This window comes from Pleurodeles waltl, chromosome 8 (genome assembly GCF_031143425.1).
Source record: "Pleurodeles waltl isolate 20211129_DDA chromosome 8, aPleWal1.hap1.20221129, whole genome shotgun sequence".
Lineage (NCBI taxonomy): Eukaryota > Metazoa > Chordata > Amphibia > Caudata > Salamandridae > Pleurodeles > Pleurodeles waltl.
Genome location: NC_090447.1, coordinates 182,952,132 through 182,970,825, shown reverse-complemented (window position 1 = coordinate 182,970,825; position 18,694 = coordinate 182,952,132). Strand labels below are relative to the sequence as shown.

Below are 18,694 nucleotides of genomic sequence, written 5' to 3'. Positions count from 1 at the left end.
GTTAACATTGAAGCCTATGGGTTTCAGGAGCCAATGACGAAGTGCGCCGGCGGTCGCGGTACGCACCGCCGCGGGCGTGACCGCCATTTTCTATCTGCTTAATCACTCGAGCCCTGATCATCCACAGGAGAGGACCTATACTGCAAGTGCTGCTGTGACCTCGGTCTGGAAGATACAATGGCTGCTGCGACTGGGGAAAGGGCCCCTGCCTTCACGTCTGAAGAGTTGGAGAAGCTCGTGGATGGGGTCCTCCCCCAGTATGCGCTACTCTACGGTCCTCCAGACCAACAAGTGAGTACACCGGGTGCACATGGAATGGGCTATGCCTGTGTGGATTGGGGTGGATGTAAGTTGGTGGGGTGGGGGGCGAATGAGGAGTGCAACGCCCGACAGATGAGAGCATGTGCCATATGGCAAAGTTGGAGGGGGGGCCAATCACATCTAACATGCAGGTCATTGATGATTTCCTCCTTTCCACCCTGTACATGTCAAATAGGTCAGTGCCCATCAGAAGATCGAGATTTGGCGTGCCATCGCCAAGGAAGTCCGGAACTTGGGGGTCCACAACAGACGGGGCACCCACTGCCGCAAGAGGTGGGAGGACATCCGCCACGGAACAAGGAAGACCGCAGAAACACTGCTGGGGATGGCCTCCCAACCTAGGAGGGGTGCCAGTCGCACCATGACCCCCCTGATGTCCCGGATCCTGGCGGTGGCCTACCCTGAATTGGATGGGCGCTTTAAGACATCACAGCAGACACAAGGGGGTGAGTATCAGCACATTCTCCTATCTTTCTGCGCAGTGGAGGCGTATGGGTGGGGGAGGAGGGCTGTGGGTGACATTAGGCCAGGGCGCTTTCTGTAGTGTAGTCCTCTCCCTTAGGCATGGCCCTGTGCCCCCGGCCCCCACCTCGGTAGGGTGACAAGTACAGCCATTGAAGGTCCAGCATCTCCCATGTGCGCGTTTGACGTCTCTTGGCCTGTTGTCTTAGTCAGTAGTACTGAGTAGTGTACCCCGAATGCGCGGCTTAGTGCATTAGGCACCTGTGTCTGTCCTCTCCGCCAACGGTGTTGACATTGCATGCACTCAACCTGGTCTTCTTTTTTCTCCCCCCACCCTTTCTCTTCATCTTCTTGTGCATGTGTGCATTAGCATCATCAGGCGGAGGAGATTTGGCATCGGAGCACGAGGGAGCTGCAGGACACAAGGCCCCTGTGGGCCCAGGAACAGACACCGAGGGTACCAGTGATCCGGAGGGCGAGGGGAGCACCACGACGGGGACCGCTGGTGAGAGCAGCGAAAGCGACACGTCCTGGGATGGGAGCTCCCTAGGGGTGGCGGCAACATCCGTGCCCCCTGCCTCTACAGGTACAGCCGCCACCCAGCGCACCAGCCCCGCCCTCCCAGCAGCCCCTCAGTCTTCGCTCCGTGCCCGTTCGCCCAGGAAGGCGCGCGTCTCCTTCGCCCCAGGCACCTCAGCCCCTGCCCCTGTTGCCCCTGCTGCCCTCAGTGCGGAGCTCATTGACCTGGTAAGGACGCTCATTGTTGGGCAGACGACCCTTTTGAATGCCATCCAGGGTGTGCAAAGGGAGGTGCAACAGAGCAATGCGTACCGGGAGGGCATTTATTCGGGTCAGGCTGCCCATCAACGAGCGTTCACTGCTCTGGCCTCAGCACTGACGGCAGCCATTGTCCCTGTTTCCAGCCTCCCTCTTCTTACTGCCTCCAGCCTTTCTCTGTCTCCTGTCCCTCAGCCTATCCCATCCACACCATCAGACCAGCCTGCACACACCTCAACACCCAAGAGCAGCTCATCCAAACACAAGCACCACAGATCCCACAAACACTCACCCAAGCAACACCCAGATGCAGACATGCCAACAGCCACTGCCACCCGTGTCCCCCTCCTCCTCGTCTCCCTCCTCCCTCCCTGTGACGTCTACACTCACACCTGCATGCACCCCAACATCAGCCAGTGCTTCCATCACCACCTTACCCTCCAGTACAGTCCACACTCGTGCAGTCACCACCCCCACTGCCATTTACACGTCCCCTGTGTCCTCTCCCACTGTGTCTGTCACCCCCTCTTCCAAGACACACAAACGCAGGCAGCCACCCACCCAACAGCCATCCACCTCACGACAGCCTACAGCACCAGCACCTTCACCCAATGACAGCACACCTGACTCTCCTACAACCACCTCCTCTACCTCCACTTCCATCTCCACTTCTCCTACCCTTTACCTTGGCCCTAAGAAACTTTTCATGGCTAACCTTGACCTCTTTCCCCCCGATGAGCTCCCCCATCCATCTTCAAAGAGTCCCAAGAGCACCGCAGCCACCACCAGCCCAGCTTCGGGTGTCACTGTTGTGCATGGGTTCTGGAGCCCACCCTTTGCCAGCAGTGACACATCGATCAGCAGCAAGGACACGTCCAGCCCCCCCCCCCCCGGCAAGAGGACCCGCAAAAACAAGGGCCGCCGTGCGAGGACCGACAGGGCTGCCCCCAAGGAGCAATGTGCGGCCACTTCACCACCCACACCATCTAGGGGAGGCAAGGGCCCGAGAGCCCCATCAAAGGAGCGGAAGGGCAGCAGGAGCGCGGAGAAGGTGGACCCCACATGCCACATCCCAGCTGGGAAGGAGGACACTAAGGAGGCCAGGAGTCCGTCCCCGAAGGGTCCAGAAACGTCACGGTCCGAGGGCGACTGAGCAGGGAGTCCAGGCCAGGTCTGGCTCCCTTGACCTGCTGGATGAGCACCGCTGAACAGGGCCCGCGGTGAAGAAGAGCACCGCTGAACAGGGCCCGCGGTGGAGAAGAGCACCGCTGAACAGGGCCCGCCGTGGAGAAGAGCACCGCTGAACAGGGCCCGCGGTGAAGAAGAGCACCGCTGAACAGGGCCCGCCGTGGAGAAGAGCACCGCTGAACAGGGCCCGCCGTGGAGAAGAGCACCGCTGAACAGGGCCCGCGGTGAAGAAGAGCACCGCTGAACAGGGCCCGCCGTGGAGAAGAGCACCGCTGAACAGGGCCCGCCGTGGAGAAGAGCACCGCTGAACAGGGCCCTTCTTCTCAAGCACAGCTCCGCTGGGCCCTTCTTCTCAAGCACCGCTCCGCTGGGCCCTTCTTCTCAAGCACCGCTCCGCTGGGCCCTTCCTCTCAAGCACCGCTCCGCTGGGCACCGCCGTCTCAAGCACCGCTCCGCTGGGCCCTTCTTCTCAAGCACCGCTCCGCTGGGCCCTTCCTCTCAAGCACCGCTCCGCTGGGCACCGCCGTCTCAAGCACCGCTCCGCTGGGCCCTTCTTCTCAAGCACCGCTCCGCTGGGCCCTTCCTCTCAAGCACCGCTCCGCTGGGCACCGCCGTCTCAAGCACCGCTCCGCTGGGCCCTTCTTCTCAAGCACCGCTCCGCTGGGCACCGCCGTCTCAAGGACCGCTCCGCTGGGCCCTTCCTCTCAAGCACCGCTCCGCTGGGCACCGCCGTCTCAAGGACCGCTCCGCTGGGCCCTTCCTCTCAAGCACCGCTCCGCTGGGCACCGCCGTCTCAAGCACCGCTCCACTGGGCCCTTCTTCTCAAGCACCGCTCCGCTGGGCCCTTCCTCTCAAGCACCGCTCCGCTGGGCCCTTCTTCTCAAGCACCGCTCCGCTGGGCACCGCCGTCTCAATCACTGTTTATGGTTCACTGTGCCCACCATGCCTCCTCCTTGACCAGTGGAGACTGTCATCCACCTGATGGACTGTGGCTTTGCACTCCCCAGGATGGTCCAGTGGGCAGCCCACCCACTGTAGAGACATAGAGAGACTGTGGCTTTGCACTCCCCAGGATGGTCCAGTGGGCAGCCCACCCACTGTAGAGACATAGAGAGACTGTGGCTTTGCACTCCCCAGGATGGTACAGTGGGCAGCCCACCCGCTGTAGAGACATTGAGAGACTGTGGCTTTGCACTCCCCAGGATGGTACAGTGGGCATGGTGGCTCCTCGTGGATCTGGCGTCGTGGACTCATGTGGCTGTGGTGCCCCCCCCCTTCCGTTCCCCCTGAGGTGCCTGTAGTTTTTACATCTGATGCCCCTGCAGTGTTCTCTCCAAAGGACTCAGGTCTCCTGTGTGGGCTTTGCCCTTGTTTCTCAAAACTTTGGCCCACGGACATGATGAATTCGTAGGATGTGCAGGACTTGTTACTTCAGTTATACACTGATGTGTATGTCATTTGTTTTCTTGTGAATATCTTTCATGGTTGTACGATATTTTTCAGGACCTTTTTGGTACATAAATATTTATTCAAAATGTTATTATGTCCTCGCATTTTTCTGGGGTGTTTGGGTGGTGTCACTGTGACTTGTTGCTCTGCATTGGTGTGTACATAGTTGGGGGGAGGAGGGTCGCATTTGTGTGTGCCCGTAACCTTTCGTCCTCCCCCCTCCCGTGTGTCGTAGGTGCAGTACTCACCGTTGTCGTCTGCGCCGGACTTCGTACTCGTGGTAGATGAGAAGGTAGACGAGAGCAGGTAGGATGTTTAATTCGGGTTCCATGCTGTCCTCCTTCCTCCTGGAGTGCGTATTGGTGAGCTTTTTCCCGTTCGTAGTCTGTTTCCGCCGTGTTTTTATCGGCGGTGCTCCCGCCCCGGAAAAGGTGGCGGATTGGTGAGTTGTGATAGGGTGGGCGGTACATTGTCTGCCGCCTGGCTGTTGGCGGTGACCGCCGCGCTGTTTGTTTGTACCGCCGTGGCGGGCGGAGTGTTAAAGTGGCTGTCTGTGTTGGCGGTTCCCGCCAGGGTCAGAATTCCATATTTTTTACCGCCAGCCTGTTGGCGGGTTGGCCGCCGCTTTAACACCGACCGCCAGGGTTAGAATCACCCCCTGTATCTCTTCGGCTGATACTCTCACACCATCTGTGACTCTCTTGCACAAGTGCTGCCCAGGGTTCGGAGGAGGTCCGAGCCATACTTTCTCAAGCAATTGCTGATGGGAGGGATGCAGCTGAGTTTACAATACAGTGTGGGCTGGATACGACCGACTGAATGGGTAAAGCAGTTTAACCATTGTTGGCAATAGACACCATGCCTGGTTGAGAACAACTGGCTTTTCAGAGGATGTGCAAGCTTTTCTCATGGACATGCTCTTGATTTTGAAAGGAAGGTGGATTCAGCGCTGGTGCACTTCAAGGACAGCAGAGCTACGACCAGGTCCTTGGGCCTCTCCATGGCCCTTCGCCAACCCCAGTCTGCCTTCTGAACCATTCATGGCCACGGGAGTGGTTTTCAACTACATCTGTACACACTCAAGACACCCTGGCTAGCAAACTGCACAACCTCTTTGTGCCTGAGAATGTGGTTCCCACAGACGATGTGGGACAGGCAGCCAGATAATAACCCAGTCCACCACCCCGTCGACAACCTCCAAACCCCTTTAGTATGCCCTCCGATCATCATGGGCATCTAGTGGGGGAAGAGAGGTCAGTATATGCCATCACCTGCACCACTGGAGGTCATTAACATCGGACCATTGGGTTTTGTAGCTTGTCCAAAGGGACTGCTCCCTTCCCTTTGTGACATCTCCCCCATCCATGCCACCTACTTACTACAAGCTGATGTAGAACCAATTCTCCTTGTTCTGTCAGGAGATGTTAGATCTCTTGGCCCAGGGAGCTGTAGAGAAGGTGCCAGCACTATAAGAAGGATGTGGTTGCTATTCCCACTACTTTCTGCCCAAGAAGGACAGAGGCCTTCATCCTATTCTAGACCTGCACCTTCTCAAACTCTCCTGAAAATGGAGAAATTCAAAATGCTCATGCAAGCACGTCTTGCCTGCCCTGTACCCAGGAGACTGGATGGTATTTCTGCACTTGCACGACGTTTATTTTCACATTCCCATCCTGCTTGCCTACAGGCGTTACCTGAGGTTCATGGTCGACCAAAAGCACTTTCAGTTTACTGTGCTCCCCTTCGGCCTTACCAGTGCCATCTGGTGTTCACAAAAGTGATGGCGATAGTAGCAGCTCACCTATAGAGGTCAGGGATTCCAGTTTTTCCCTACCTTGACAATTGGCTGTTGAAAGTGGGCTTGCCCCAGGGAGTTGTTTCCCACCTTCAGACTATGGCGAATCTTCTGCACTTGCTGGGATTCACTGTCAACGTGCCCAAAGTCACGCGTGACTCCTTCTCAGATGCTCTCTTTTATCGGAGATGTTCTTAACACAGCAATTTTTTTGTCCTATCCTCCGAAGCAACAAGTCCAGGATATTCAGGCTTTGATTTTGATGTTTCGGACTCCATACTGGATTTGAGTAAAACTGACTCTGAGGCTATTGGGCCTCATGTCCTCCTGCACTCTTCTTGTTGCACAGTTGGCATATGAGGGCTCTGAAGTGGGACACGAAGTTCCAGTAGGCAGAACATCAGGGTATCTCTCCAACATGGTCCATATCTTGGAGGGAACTGCAAAAAAACTTCCAGTGCTTGTTAACAAACTGCGATTGGGTCAGTGGCAGACCACTGTCCCTTCCCCAACCAGAGCTGACTGTAATGACAGATGCATCACTTCTGGGCTGGACATCTGGGAGAGGTGGAGATCAGATAACTCTAGTCTCCTGCAGAATCAGGACTCCACATCAACCTGCTGGAGCTCTGATCGATCTGGGCGGTGTTGAAGGCCTTTCTTCCTTCAGTCATAGGGCGGATGGTTCAAGTGTTCATGGACAACATCACCGTCATGTGGTATTGCAACAAACAGGAAGGGTGGGGTCGTGGACCCTTTGTCAAGAGGCACTGCGCCTCTGGAAATGGCTGGAAAGTCAGGGCAATCTTCATGGCTCAACGCCTCACAGTTTCTCTAAACGCCAGGGTGGACAAACTCAGCCATCAGTGCCTAGTGGGCCACAAATAGTGTTTCCATGCAGAGGTGGCACAAGGACTCTTTCAAGAATGGGGAGATCCTTGATTAGATGTGTTAGCCTCGGTCTAGAACAAGTAATGTCAGCACTTTTGCGTGTTGTAGTTTCTAGGGCTGCTGTCGCTCGGCGACTTCTCAAGTTGAGCTCACATCTCCTATAGACCTTTCTCCAATATCACTCCTGCCCAGAGGTCTCAAGAAGATCAGCAACAACATGGACCAAGTCATTCTTGTGGCTCGGATTGGTCAAATCCCGATCTGTTGAGCATAAGCATCAGTTCTCCAGTAAGGCTGCCTCTTCAGGAGGATCTTCTGTCACAGCAGCAGGGCAGGGTTCTGCACCTAAACCTAAAAAAACACTCTGGCCGTCATTTTGACAATGACGGTAAAAACCACCTTCCGCCACGGTGACGGCTGCCAAAAGACCACAGCTGGATTTCCGCCACAAGAAGGGCAGAAATCTGGCTGTGGCCATACTGGCGGATGGTGGTGAAGTTGCGCTGCTACTACCAGCAGCGCCACGCCAGTAGACCGCCACCAGCCGTATTATGTGAAATAATACGGCCTGGCGGTGTTCTGCTGGTGGGTGCTGCTGGCGGTAGCAGCGCCCCACCCGTCCCCTGCCGGAAGACCCCCTGGATACAGGTAAGTCAGATTTCCGACAGGGGAGAGGGTTAGGGGGTGTTGAGCGGCAGCAGTTAATAGCTTATTACCTTCCGTCCACAGTCTGCAATATTATCTTGTCAGCCACGTGTCCCTCCACCAAAACTGTATATGCCTGCTGTTTGAGCAAGCTCATGGCAGGGTATACAGATCGACATGTTAACCCTATTTCTGCACCCCTTTCCCAGGTTAGATTGTTCATTCTTGCTTTAGCCCAGCAGGGCTCTGCTTTGGGCAGGTTGAAAGGCTGTCTTTCTGTCATCTCGCCAATTCTGTGGTTGCTGAACTAGCCATCCCTGTGTTCAAGTTCCCTATTGTACATAGGTTTTTGAAAGGCCTCCAACACGTTCCCACATGCACCCTTCATTATGTCGCAATGGGACATTGATTTAGTTCTCACATTTCTAGTGTGTGCTCCTTTTGAGCCTCTACATAACTGCCCACTCAGACTCCCTACAATACAAACGGCCTTCTTAGTGGTGATAACATCTGTCTGGAGGGTCAGTAAGCTGCAGGCATTATCGGAACATCCTCTGGACCTCACCATCTATCCAGATAAACTGGCCCTTCGCATCAGAGCATCCTTCCTGCCAAAGGTGGTAACTCCATTTCATGTAGGACATTCCATCACAATGCCTACCTTTTACACTCCAACTCCGCCTCACCCCTTTAAAGAGGAGAGACTTCATTGGTCCCAAAAAGGACATTGTTGTTCTACTTGACCACACAAAAGACTTGACTTCCAGGTGGACAATAAAATCTTTTGGGGTACGTCGGAACCAAGAAAGGGAAGATGGCAGAAATGGAACATCTCATGATGGCTTGTCCTCTGCATCAAGATCTGCAATGTACTGGCCAAAAAGGAACCCCCTGAAGGTCTGCAGGCTCATTCTGCCAGAGCCAAGACTGCTACCACTGTGTTAGCTCGTGGAGATCCTGCCTAGGCTATCTGTCATTGAACAGTGTGGGCTTCATTATACAAGTTTACGAAGCGCTACTGCCTGGAAAATCAGGTCTGGCATGACAGGCACTTTGCCTATTGTTCTGCTCTGGTTAAGACTGAGAGGGAATGAAGTGAAAGGAATTCCCAGAATGCAGCACTCTGAATCTGAGTAATGAATTTATTAAGACACTTCCCAGGTTACACAAAGATAATAACACTTACTGTGAATGCAGTAATACACGTGCAGCTCTTAAAATAATCACAGCAGTAGAATAATAATGATCAAGGAATATGCAATACATCAACAAACAATGACTGTATCTCTCGATATATATATGCAGTGGCTACGTATTCATGCATGCACACAGCAAAATGAAATAGTAAGAATTAAAAATGCATCACCATGGAGCTTGAATCCGCCATCATCCTTTTCTGCCAACTTTAGGTTGTGGAACCCTGCAACCGAAAGACAAAAGAGAACCACCCTAATGGGATTATTCTCAGGGCAATGCGTGCAATCCCAGAGATGAGTTCCTTCTGTTTCAGCTGTCAAGCTCACCCACCTTATATTCTTCAAACAAACTTGAGAGGAAGGTTCTAGAAAAACCCCTCCCTTTGAGAAAGCTGTGAAATTCATGCGTTGGCCTTATCAGGTCAGTGTTGAGGAAAACACGCATCAGACTGGCCAAATCTCACTGTTTTTCCAAGAGTGAACTGTACTCTGCTCTACCATAAACATTCTCAGCCTGGTACCTTCTTATCCACATTTCTCTCCCATGTTTAAGTTCCTTTCCCTGGTGAGAATAGCAAAAACAGGTTAACAAGCTGTGCGTGGAAAAATCCCTGCAGCACCAATGTGACAGCATTTGAAGCTAGGCTAAGCACAAAATGGAGCCAGTGGTCAAGATGGAGCCAGTGGTTGAATACAGATATTCAGTCCTACAGGACGCCCTAGTCTAATCCATACCCCAGTCCCACCTTTGGGGAGGTATTGCTTGGATATTTATTCTAAAGAAAGGAATCTGCAGCTAGAAGTCACTATGAGATGAACAAATTATTTATCTTTGGTAAAACCTTATCTGGTAGAAACTCTGTCTAGCCACATATTCCTTACCGACCCACCATCCTCCCCGCTCTGCAGACAGATTTCAGAGTTACGGGTTATTTCCCCTTTTAATACCCTAGTTAACACACCAGTAATCAGTGTTTTTCATGTCGCAAAAAGAAACTGAAATCAGCACACTGGGGTGGTGCCTGTATAGGCATTGTTCATGTTACTTCCGATGTGGATGATGCCAAACGGAGCTGAATGACGCCTCCTACTTGTGTGCAACGGTACTGCTCAAAAAACAATTCCAGACCCAATCTGGCGCCTGGGGATTATTCTAAGGTAAAGAATCTGCAGCTAGATAGTCTCTCTACCAGATAATATATTACTGAAGGAAACTAACTTGTTCAATAGAGCTATGCCAGAGAAAACATTGGAAGATCTGTGGACGACTATCCCTAAGACCCAGAACTCACAGGAAATCAATATACAACATGATATTTCATTGGTATATGCCTACAAAAAACTTGCCAAAAAGTACCTCTCAATATCGGACAGATGCTGGAGATGTCATGAGAAAAAGGGCACTACATCACTTAACTGGTGGTGGGAGTGTGCCAGATTAGCAATGCATTTGGAATAGATCCTCAGTCATATCAAAGCTGTATTGGGGTATACAATATTGGCAGACCTGGGAATGATCGTCCTGGGCCTGCCCCATGACACCTTAGATCAGATCACCCACAATGACGGAGCATTTCTATGGCACATGAGAGCAGGTAGGATGCTGTTAGCACTCCACTGGAAAAAGGCGGGACCACCATGGGTGGCTTTCTGGTTTTGGTACCTGTGCAGTTGCTAGCTTGTGAAAGGTTTTCTCATGCCCTAACCCAAATGGACACAACATTTTTGAAAGTCTGGTCTCCCCTAATACATTATCTAAACAGAACAGAGAACATGAGCCTAGCACTAGCAAGACTGAGGGCCTTGCAATTGTTTGATTGAAGTGTAGATGATTGAATGTGGTAGCCGTATGATACCTTGCCTTCTCTTCGGGAAAGGGGGATGACCTTATTGTTGAAGGTAGTTCCTTCTATCTTACTAAGGGGAACGTTTTTTTCATCTTTGCTCTGGTTCTTCATTGTGATCACATTTTGTTTTGTGTTCTTTAATTCAAATAAAACGAATTGAGCAAAACATAGCTATCTCTAGAACAATGCAAAAATCCTCTTGCAAGTGTATGCTGTGTACAGTAAACAGATCAGAGGTATTCTGAGACTGCTTGACTTGAGATATGATTTTCGCAAGTCACACCAAACACAGAAGAGAGGGCCAACACATGTCTTTGTTCAATGAAGCTGCTAGATTTTTGTCAATTTGTCACAAGAGAATATGAAAGGATTTGGATTATTTGGAAGATGAAGTATTTAAGAAAACAAAGTGCAACATAAGTACTTTTTTGATGAAAATAAAGTAAAACACTGAGGGTAGCTTTTTTGGAAACAATGTTTTAATTAATGCATTGCTTTACGTCTGTTTGCAATATCTTTTGCGATGTGTTAATCAGTAAACTACTAGCACAGAGTGCTCATTTGTCTCTAGGGTACCAATCACCTGAGTGTTGTGATTAGCGTTATAATTGCTTTATTGCATAATATGACATACACAAACGGTAATTTCTGATGAGGTTTTCCTGGTTATCTGACGTTGTACCACGCCTCTTGTCCTTTCAGACTATTCCTCCTCGAGCTGGCGTTATTAGTGTACCACAAAGTGCCACTCGTCCATCACTGGTGAGATTGGTACCTGAATCTGAAAATAAAACAGCTGAACCAACAAAAGGTACTGAATTAATAATAAATAACGCACACTGGCAATTAAACTGTGATTGTTTGACGTAGACCTGGGAATATTTTATCCGCTACTAGCTGACTACAGAGTATGTTGTGCTGAAAGCCGTTACAGTTGTGCATAGGCTGTTCGATGTCTTGTACTTGAAAGTGTTGGCAAGCTATGAATTGCATTCTGACTGTTTGCATTCCTAAAATAAGCACTCTATCCTTGCAGCACCCTGGTACTTTAGATATTTGTATTGTGCCCTCATCTCCTTCTTCTGCCATTTGCAGAGTATTTCCTAGTAGTTGGTTGGAGGTAGAAATTAAAGCGCTTCAAAGTTGGCTTTTACAGAGGTATAGGAGATGTCACTTCTCTGAGACAGGACACTGATGCTCTAATTGAAAATGTTAATTTGTAGTAAGGGCATCAGTACATTCCTGAGTTGTTCATAGTGCTATCACAAACTGGAGATTAGCTGATCTTCATGTGAGAGGTTGACATTTAATAAAAGGCTCTTGCTGAATATTATTATATGTATCCTTTATCCAAAAACTATATTGGATTATTTTTTTTTTTTAATTCGGAGTTTCCACCTCCACTATATCCCCTTTGTATATGGGAATACTCGCTCCCATTTGTGTAGGAGACTGGCTCAGTTTATGGTGTACACCTATGGTGTGGCACCATATACTGAGTCCAGGCAACCCTTAGTGATAGGGTTTAGGTGTCAAGATAGCAAACGCTCTCTATGGGTAGCTGTGGTGAGAAGCTAAAGCTTATCTAGGAGGAGTGTAAAGCATTTGCAATATTACAATAGTCAGTCAGTAACTGTTCACAAGAAAGAACCACACCAGATGTTGCAAAAATAAAGGTTTCTTCATTACAACACTAAAGTAACTCTAACAGTGGTATAATCTCCACCTTGAGATATCAACACACAAAAACATACACTTAGTAACTATCAGGAAAATCATAAAAATCAAAGGGGCCGTGTTGGGGGGACAGAGGGGTCAAGCCACATACTAGGAAGGTAGTATAAGAATGGAGGTGCCCAACCAAGGTAAGTGTGTTAGGATCCCAGGGGCTGGGGGAGTAGGAAATCACCAGAGGTAAGTACTAGAAATCCCACGGGTGCCCGGGTGCAGAGCTGTTATCAAGGTGGGTCTCCCATAGGCTAACACAGGACCGTCGCAGTTGGATGGAATTTTATGGATTCAGGGCCCTTCCCAGAGGACCTCGAGAAAACCAGTTGGTACAAAGAAGGTTAGAGAGTGTCCCCACCTGTGGATACCCAGAAGACCAGAGTACCTACACCAGGGAACCCAGGTGCATAGGGGTCTATTGGCATCAGAAACCCTTGTTGAAGTCAATGGAAGCCACAGTTGTCTAGCTACTGTTGCAAACTGTGGACCAGGCCAGTGGAACCAGGAGATGAATTCCAGATTTGGAGAGCCTGAAAAAGAAGGGGACAGTCGCCCACGAACTGTCACACGTCGGTCGCTGAATTGTAGGAGGGTCAGTGGCCAGCAGGACCACCAACAAGCCTTGGCAAATGCAGATAGCTGATGCAAGGAAAATTGCAGGTTTTAGAGTATCAGCAAGGTCCTAGCGACTCAACCCTTCGACGGGAGCCAGCGCAGGCCTTCAGCAGCGAGAAAAGCTAGTCAGAGTTGGAGGAGCCCCCACAAGAGACCCACTGGCAGCACACACAGGGAGGCCTCAGCAGCACAATAAAACGGGAGTCCCGCGTCGCTGGAGCTGCAGAGTGGAAGCTGAATCTGGAGTTGCAGAGTGCTGGAGGCTGGGGCTTCTGGGAACTCGAAGATCTCATGGAGAAAGAGCCAACAAGCCTTGGCAAGAGCAACAGTCTGGGTGCACAGGGGTCTATTCTAGTGGCTGCAGCAAGGGCCCACTGTCTCCCAAGTTGGTCAGAAAGCAAGTTGGACCCGGAGAGGACCACAGAACCACCACCTTTGTGCAGAGCCTTTAGGTTGTCCGTGGGACAGCAGGATCCACCAACCAGTCACCGTCGTCTTGAGGTGCCTACGGATGCAGGGGAGTGACTCCTTCACTACAAGGAAGATTCCTTCTTGATTCTTGGCTAACACTGCTGCCCCTCTGAAAAGCAGCTTTAGAGGATCACTGGTGCACCAACAAGACCCCACCAATTTCAACTCCAAATTTCAGAGCCACCCTCAAGGCATACCACTGCCGACTCAGGGAAACCAAGAAGGAAGCACTCTCCATATGCATCGAAGCCAGCTCCATCCATGCCAGAGAACTCTTTAACATCGTCAGAGAATTCTCCTGCCCCTCCGCCATGATGAATGTGATCCACCCCTCCTAAGCCCTCTGCGGCTAGCTATCAGACTACATCCACTACAACATTTCATATATCTACAGCAACTTCAAGACCCAGCCCACCAACTTCGACCCACACTGCACCCCAACCAACACCACCATCTCCCAGATCCTCTAATGGAAGCAGCTCTCCACAGACACCGTTGCCATCATTACCTCAATCCTCTCCGGCTCCCCTGAAAACCCCTGCCCGCACCACATTTACAAACTAGGAAAAGAAGTAATCGGACCAACCCTCAGGGAAATCCTCAACACCTCCATCACCACAGCCACTGTTCCAGCACCTGGAAGCATTTAGAAGTGAAGCCACTGCTGAAGAAACCATCAGCCGATTCCAACAAGTGAAAAATTACCAACCAATCTCACTTCTCCCGTTCCCCTTTTGCTGGATATCCATCTCCTCCAGGAAGACAGTCACCCAGGCCCTCATCTCCAGCTGCATCGACTATGGCAACACACTGTACGTTGGAACCACCAAACAGCTCCTAAACTGCCTGCAGATCATCAAAAACGCTGGAGCTAGACTTATCCTCAACCTCCCAAGAAGAACCAGCATCACTCTACTCCTCAGGACCCTCGTACAGCAACGATGCCTCTTCAAACTTCTAAACACACACTTCCCACCCTCCCCGGGTCACAAGCTCACGCTCTACAAGAAACCCCTGATGGATGGCTGGATTGATTGATTGATTAGATGCAGGCAGAGTACTTGTGGTCCTGGATGATGCACAACACAGATATTTCAGAAATCTTGCAGGAGTTGGAGAAACAATGTTGCAGTGGCAGCCCTCCCAACTGGATACAGTCTTGTTTCAGTTCCAAATGTAGGCCAGCAGCGGTTACAGACGCCAGGAGCAGAAGATGTCTTGCAGAGAGTTGCTTGTGGAGTCTTGCTCTACGAATCTGAGGGCCCACACTCAGGGGAGCCCTTAAGTAACCCTAAAACAGGGTTGGTCACTCTCTGAAGTGACCCACCTATCAGAGAAGGTCAGGGACGTAATTTAACCATTCATATGTTCCAAGGGGCCTCTGTTGATGTTATCTTCAAGATGGCAGAATCAAGTGGCCACCTGGCAGAGCTCCGTGCACTTCCCTAGGGGAGGAACTGGACAGGGGGTGGTCACTCCCTGTCCTTTGTGTGGTTTTGCAGCAGAGCGGGAACCGGTGGTTCCTGAACTGGTGCAAACCAGATTATGGAAGGAGGGCACCAAATGTGCCCTTCAAAGCAGTCTTGTGGCGCTCCGAGGCCACCCCACCCCAGCCCAGAGACACCTATTTCAAAGGGAGAGGTGGTCACACCTCTCTCTTGCAGGAAATCCTTTTTCTGCCTTCCCTTGCTTGAGTTAGGCTTAACAGCATGAGGGCAGAACAGTGTCTGGGGTCAGCAGCAGTATGGGCTGGGTGCCAGACCTCCTAAGTCTGCATAGGCAGAACTAGGAGATCCACTAAGTAAACCCCAGAGTACATGGGATCATGCAACTAGCTCTGGAATCGGTGTAGTTGCATGATTACAACATGTTTGATACCGGACATGCCTAGGTTCAGAGAGCCATTATGTAGTTGGACCACTCATGTTGACCAGTGTCCACTACATACCTTATAAGGGCTTTCCCGCATTTACAAAGCTCAGGGGATGGAGCCTGGTGTTTGTATGGGGTTCCCTGCTCATGCACCCTCAACCTACGGACCAGCACCCTGCCCTTGGGTTGAAGGGCCTATCAGAGGAGTGTCTTACAGTGTCCAAGTGTAGTGGGCGCAATATAAGGTAGTCTTATATCTGGAGTGAAAGGTGCATGCTCCATTTCATGCAGGCTACAATGACAGGTCTGCAGACACAGTTTGCATGGACTCCCATAGGTCGTATAATACATGTTGCAGCCCATTGGAGACTCCTGTTGCACCAATGCCCTGGGTACCTAAGTACCTCTAGTATGCCAATTGTGGTTATAAAACGTTTACCAGCAACCAATTTTAGAGGAGAGAGCACAGACAATGGGGGTCCTGATTATCAGGATCCCAGTGTACTACAGACTAAACACACTGACACCAGGCAAAAGGTGGGGGTAACCATGCCAGAGAGATGCTACTTTCCTACAGTTCCCATCTTGAGAAAACATTTCACCTGCGTTTGATATGAGTACATTTGTTTGTGTTTCCAATGTGGATAACCACCTGGAAGGCGTATATAAATACTTTGAATTTCTATTTGAACCTCTACCTAGGCAGAGTGGATAATCCAGAAATTTCCAAATTAATCCAAGTAACGTGAAACTTCCAAATGTGGCACATTTGCCACCGAGGTGGCTTTTCTGCATTCTAAACTTCCCTCAATTAACATATCTCAAAAATGCTATTTGTGCACCTAATAATGGCCCTAACCTTCTATTTCTATGCAACTGTAAAAATGCCAGATGTTTATTCCACCATCCTTAGTGATCTTAGGTATGGTTCACTCACAGATGTGATGCTAACAACCTAAATTTATCACATTTTAAAAGTATTGTGTCATAAACAGTGGAGCAAACAAAAGTGTTATGATATATTTTGAATATTGCAATTCGTCACCCGGGACACCGCCTGGCACCACTTTCCCTCACACTTGCAGGAGGTGCGCGAAGGCTACAAAAATGAAGAGGTCATTAATAGTAATTCCCTGATCTGTGCCCTGATTAATGCACGCTCCTTGATCAAACATAAGACCGAAATGGAAGTCCACCAAAATCTAGACTGCCTTTTTATTACCGAAACTTGGGCTACAGAAGACTCTGGCCCTGACTTTATGGCAGCCACTCCATCTGGATATTCATTCCATAGAATGGATAGAATTTCAGATAGTCTGGCCATCATATTCAAGTCCATTTTCTGCTGTCATTAGGAAGCCATAAATGTTACATCAGAGATTTGTGAGGGTGTCTGTTTTAAGATTTGTCAGAAAAACATTGTGCTTCTCGAGGGACTGTTGGTCTACTGCCCTCAGGAACCCTACTATTCTTTCTTGCATTAATGGCCAGCCATAATTGAGCCTGTAACTATGACTTCTAAGTGAATTGTACTGGGGGACTTTAACATTCACTTTGATGATTGTCAGGACCCTCACATTAATGAATTCCTGAATCTCATGGCAAACTTTGACTGGAAATTAAAAGTCATGACAGCCACGCACAGGGCGGGCCACCTACTGGATGGGATATTTGCCCGTCATAATGATTTTATTCTTCTGAAAAATAGGGCCCTTGACTGGATTGATCACTATCGCCTTACTTTTAGATTGATGATTTTTTTGTCCCTCCGTATGTCAGCCATTCTCTAAAACCAGTTAGACATTGGAACTGCATTAACAATCAACAATTAAGACCAGCACTGCTTTTAGGCTGGGAAGCAGCAAAGAAACTCCCTTTGCCAGGTACCGATAGGTTCAATCAGGGGGTCAAAATCGCAATTGATCAGTTGGCCCTGCTTAGAACTTCTTGCTTTTTAGGTGAGAAAAAAGTTAGCTTCCCCTGGTTTACCAACGATCTCAAGAGCCTCCAGAGAAAATATCACCAACAAGAACGGAGGTGGAAACTAGACTCAAATACTAAGGACAAAGAAAAGCTTAGTGCTGCCCTTAGTGCCTACAGAGATGCAATAAATAAAGCTAAAACCGTAAAATTAAGGCAGCGACAGACGTTCCTAGAGAACTCTTTGAAGTGGTATGTTTCCTCACAACTCCCTCTACACCTCCAGAGTTGGAGAATTCTCAAGAATTCTGCAACAAGGTTGCCACCTTTTTTTAAAACAAACTTTTGCTTCACTCAATCAGTGGGGGTCCCAGACCCATACGAGTATTTAAACAGCTGTATAAACTATGACAGTCCCATGTTGACTTATTTCCATCCTTTACAGCTGGAGAGGATCAAAGAGCTCCTGATGGGCATTAAGTCAGGCTCCCCCAGGGACCCCTGTCCTCTCCACATACTGCAACTTGTCCCTGAGTTAGTATCCTCAGCCCTTGCTCCGGTTTTCCAGGAGATTCTGGCTACAGGAGTTTTCCCTCCCTCATGGAAGGAAGCGACAGTGGTTCCTCTGAAAAAGAAACCAGATGGAGCTGCAAACGATCTTAAGAATCTTTGGCTTATCGCCCTGCTGCCTTTCCAGACTAAAATCTTTGAAAAACACATTAATGTAGAACTAGCCAAATTTCTTCAAGACTCTGGCGGCCTAGACCCCACTCAACACAGCTTCAGGGAAGCCCATAGCACGGAATCCGCCCTCATTACCACATTGGACACTATCCGTAGATTAGTTGATGAGGGGCAAGGAGCCAGGTTAGTGCTATTAGACCTATCAGTTGCTTTTGATACCATCTTGTCACACATTATGACACTCTGTCTCCATCAAGCAGGTGTGAGAGGAGCAGCGCTGAATATTTTGAAGTCTTTTCTAGGGGAAAGATCTACCACGGTAAGCTGTGGGGATTTTAGAGCACCCACATATCAATTACTGTTTGGTGTCCCTCAAGGCTCTTCTCTTAGCCCCACATTGTTTATCTATATGTAGCCCCATTGGCCAGATTTATTAGATTTTGTGATTTTCTGTCCACTTCCTATGCGGACGATACTCAACTAATCACTTCCGTCCATAAGAACTGGGAGGAAATTGCTGATCGATTTCACTGCTGCATGAGTGAGGTTAATAGATGGATGGGCTTTAACTGACTTAGGATGAATGGCAACAAAACTGAGATTTTGCTCTTCAGCTCTAGTAGGATACTATAGAGCTCAAGCCGGTGGCTATGATCGTGTAGTGACATGAGTTCACTGGCCGTGTGACCTTATAAGGAAATGGAACACTTAGGTGGGTTGCCATATTTTTAAATTGGATGTTCCTAGGGGTATAGCATTCCAATCTGCTCATGCTTTTGAAGGTTGTGACCGGTTACCCTTGAGGTCACAGGGCTCAGGTAAGTCCTGGAAAT

The 18,694-nt window shown here is 49.7% G+C and overlaps 1 protein-coding gene across 8 annotated transcripts in view; it reads left to right on the top strand.

The window, feature by feature from the left end:
- Positions 1-18,694, top strand: part of SYNJ1 (synaptojanin 1) — a 767,318-nt gene that overhangs the window by 697,118 nt on the left and 51,506 nt on the right. For all 8 annotated transcript variants that reach the window (XM_069204034.1, XM_069204040.1, XM_069204035.1 and 5 more), the window contains one exon: positions 11,274-11,382. In XM_069204034.1, coding sequence (XP_069060135.1) covers positions 11,274-11,382 — 109 coding nt within the window. The remainder of the gene's footprint in view (positions 1-11,273; positions 11,383-18,694) is intronic.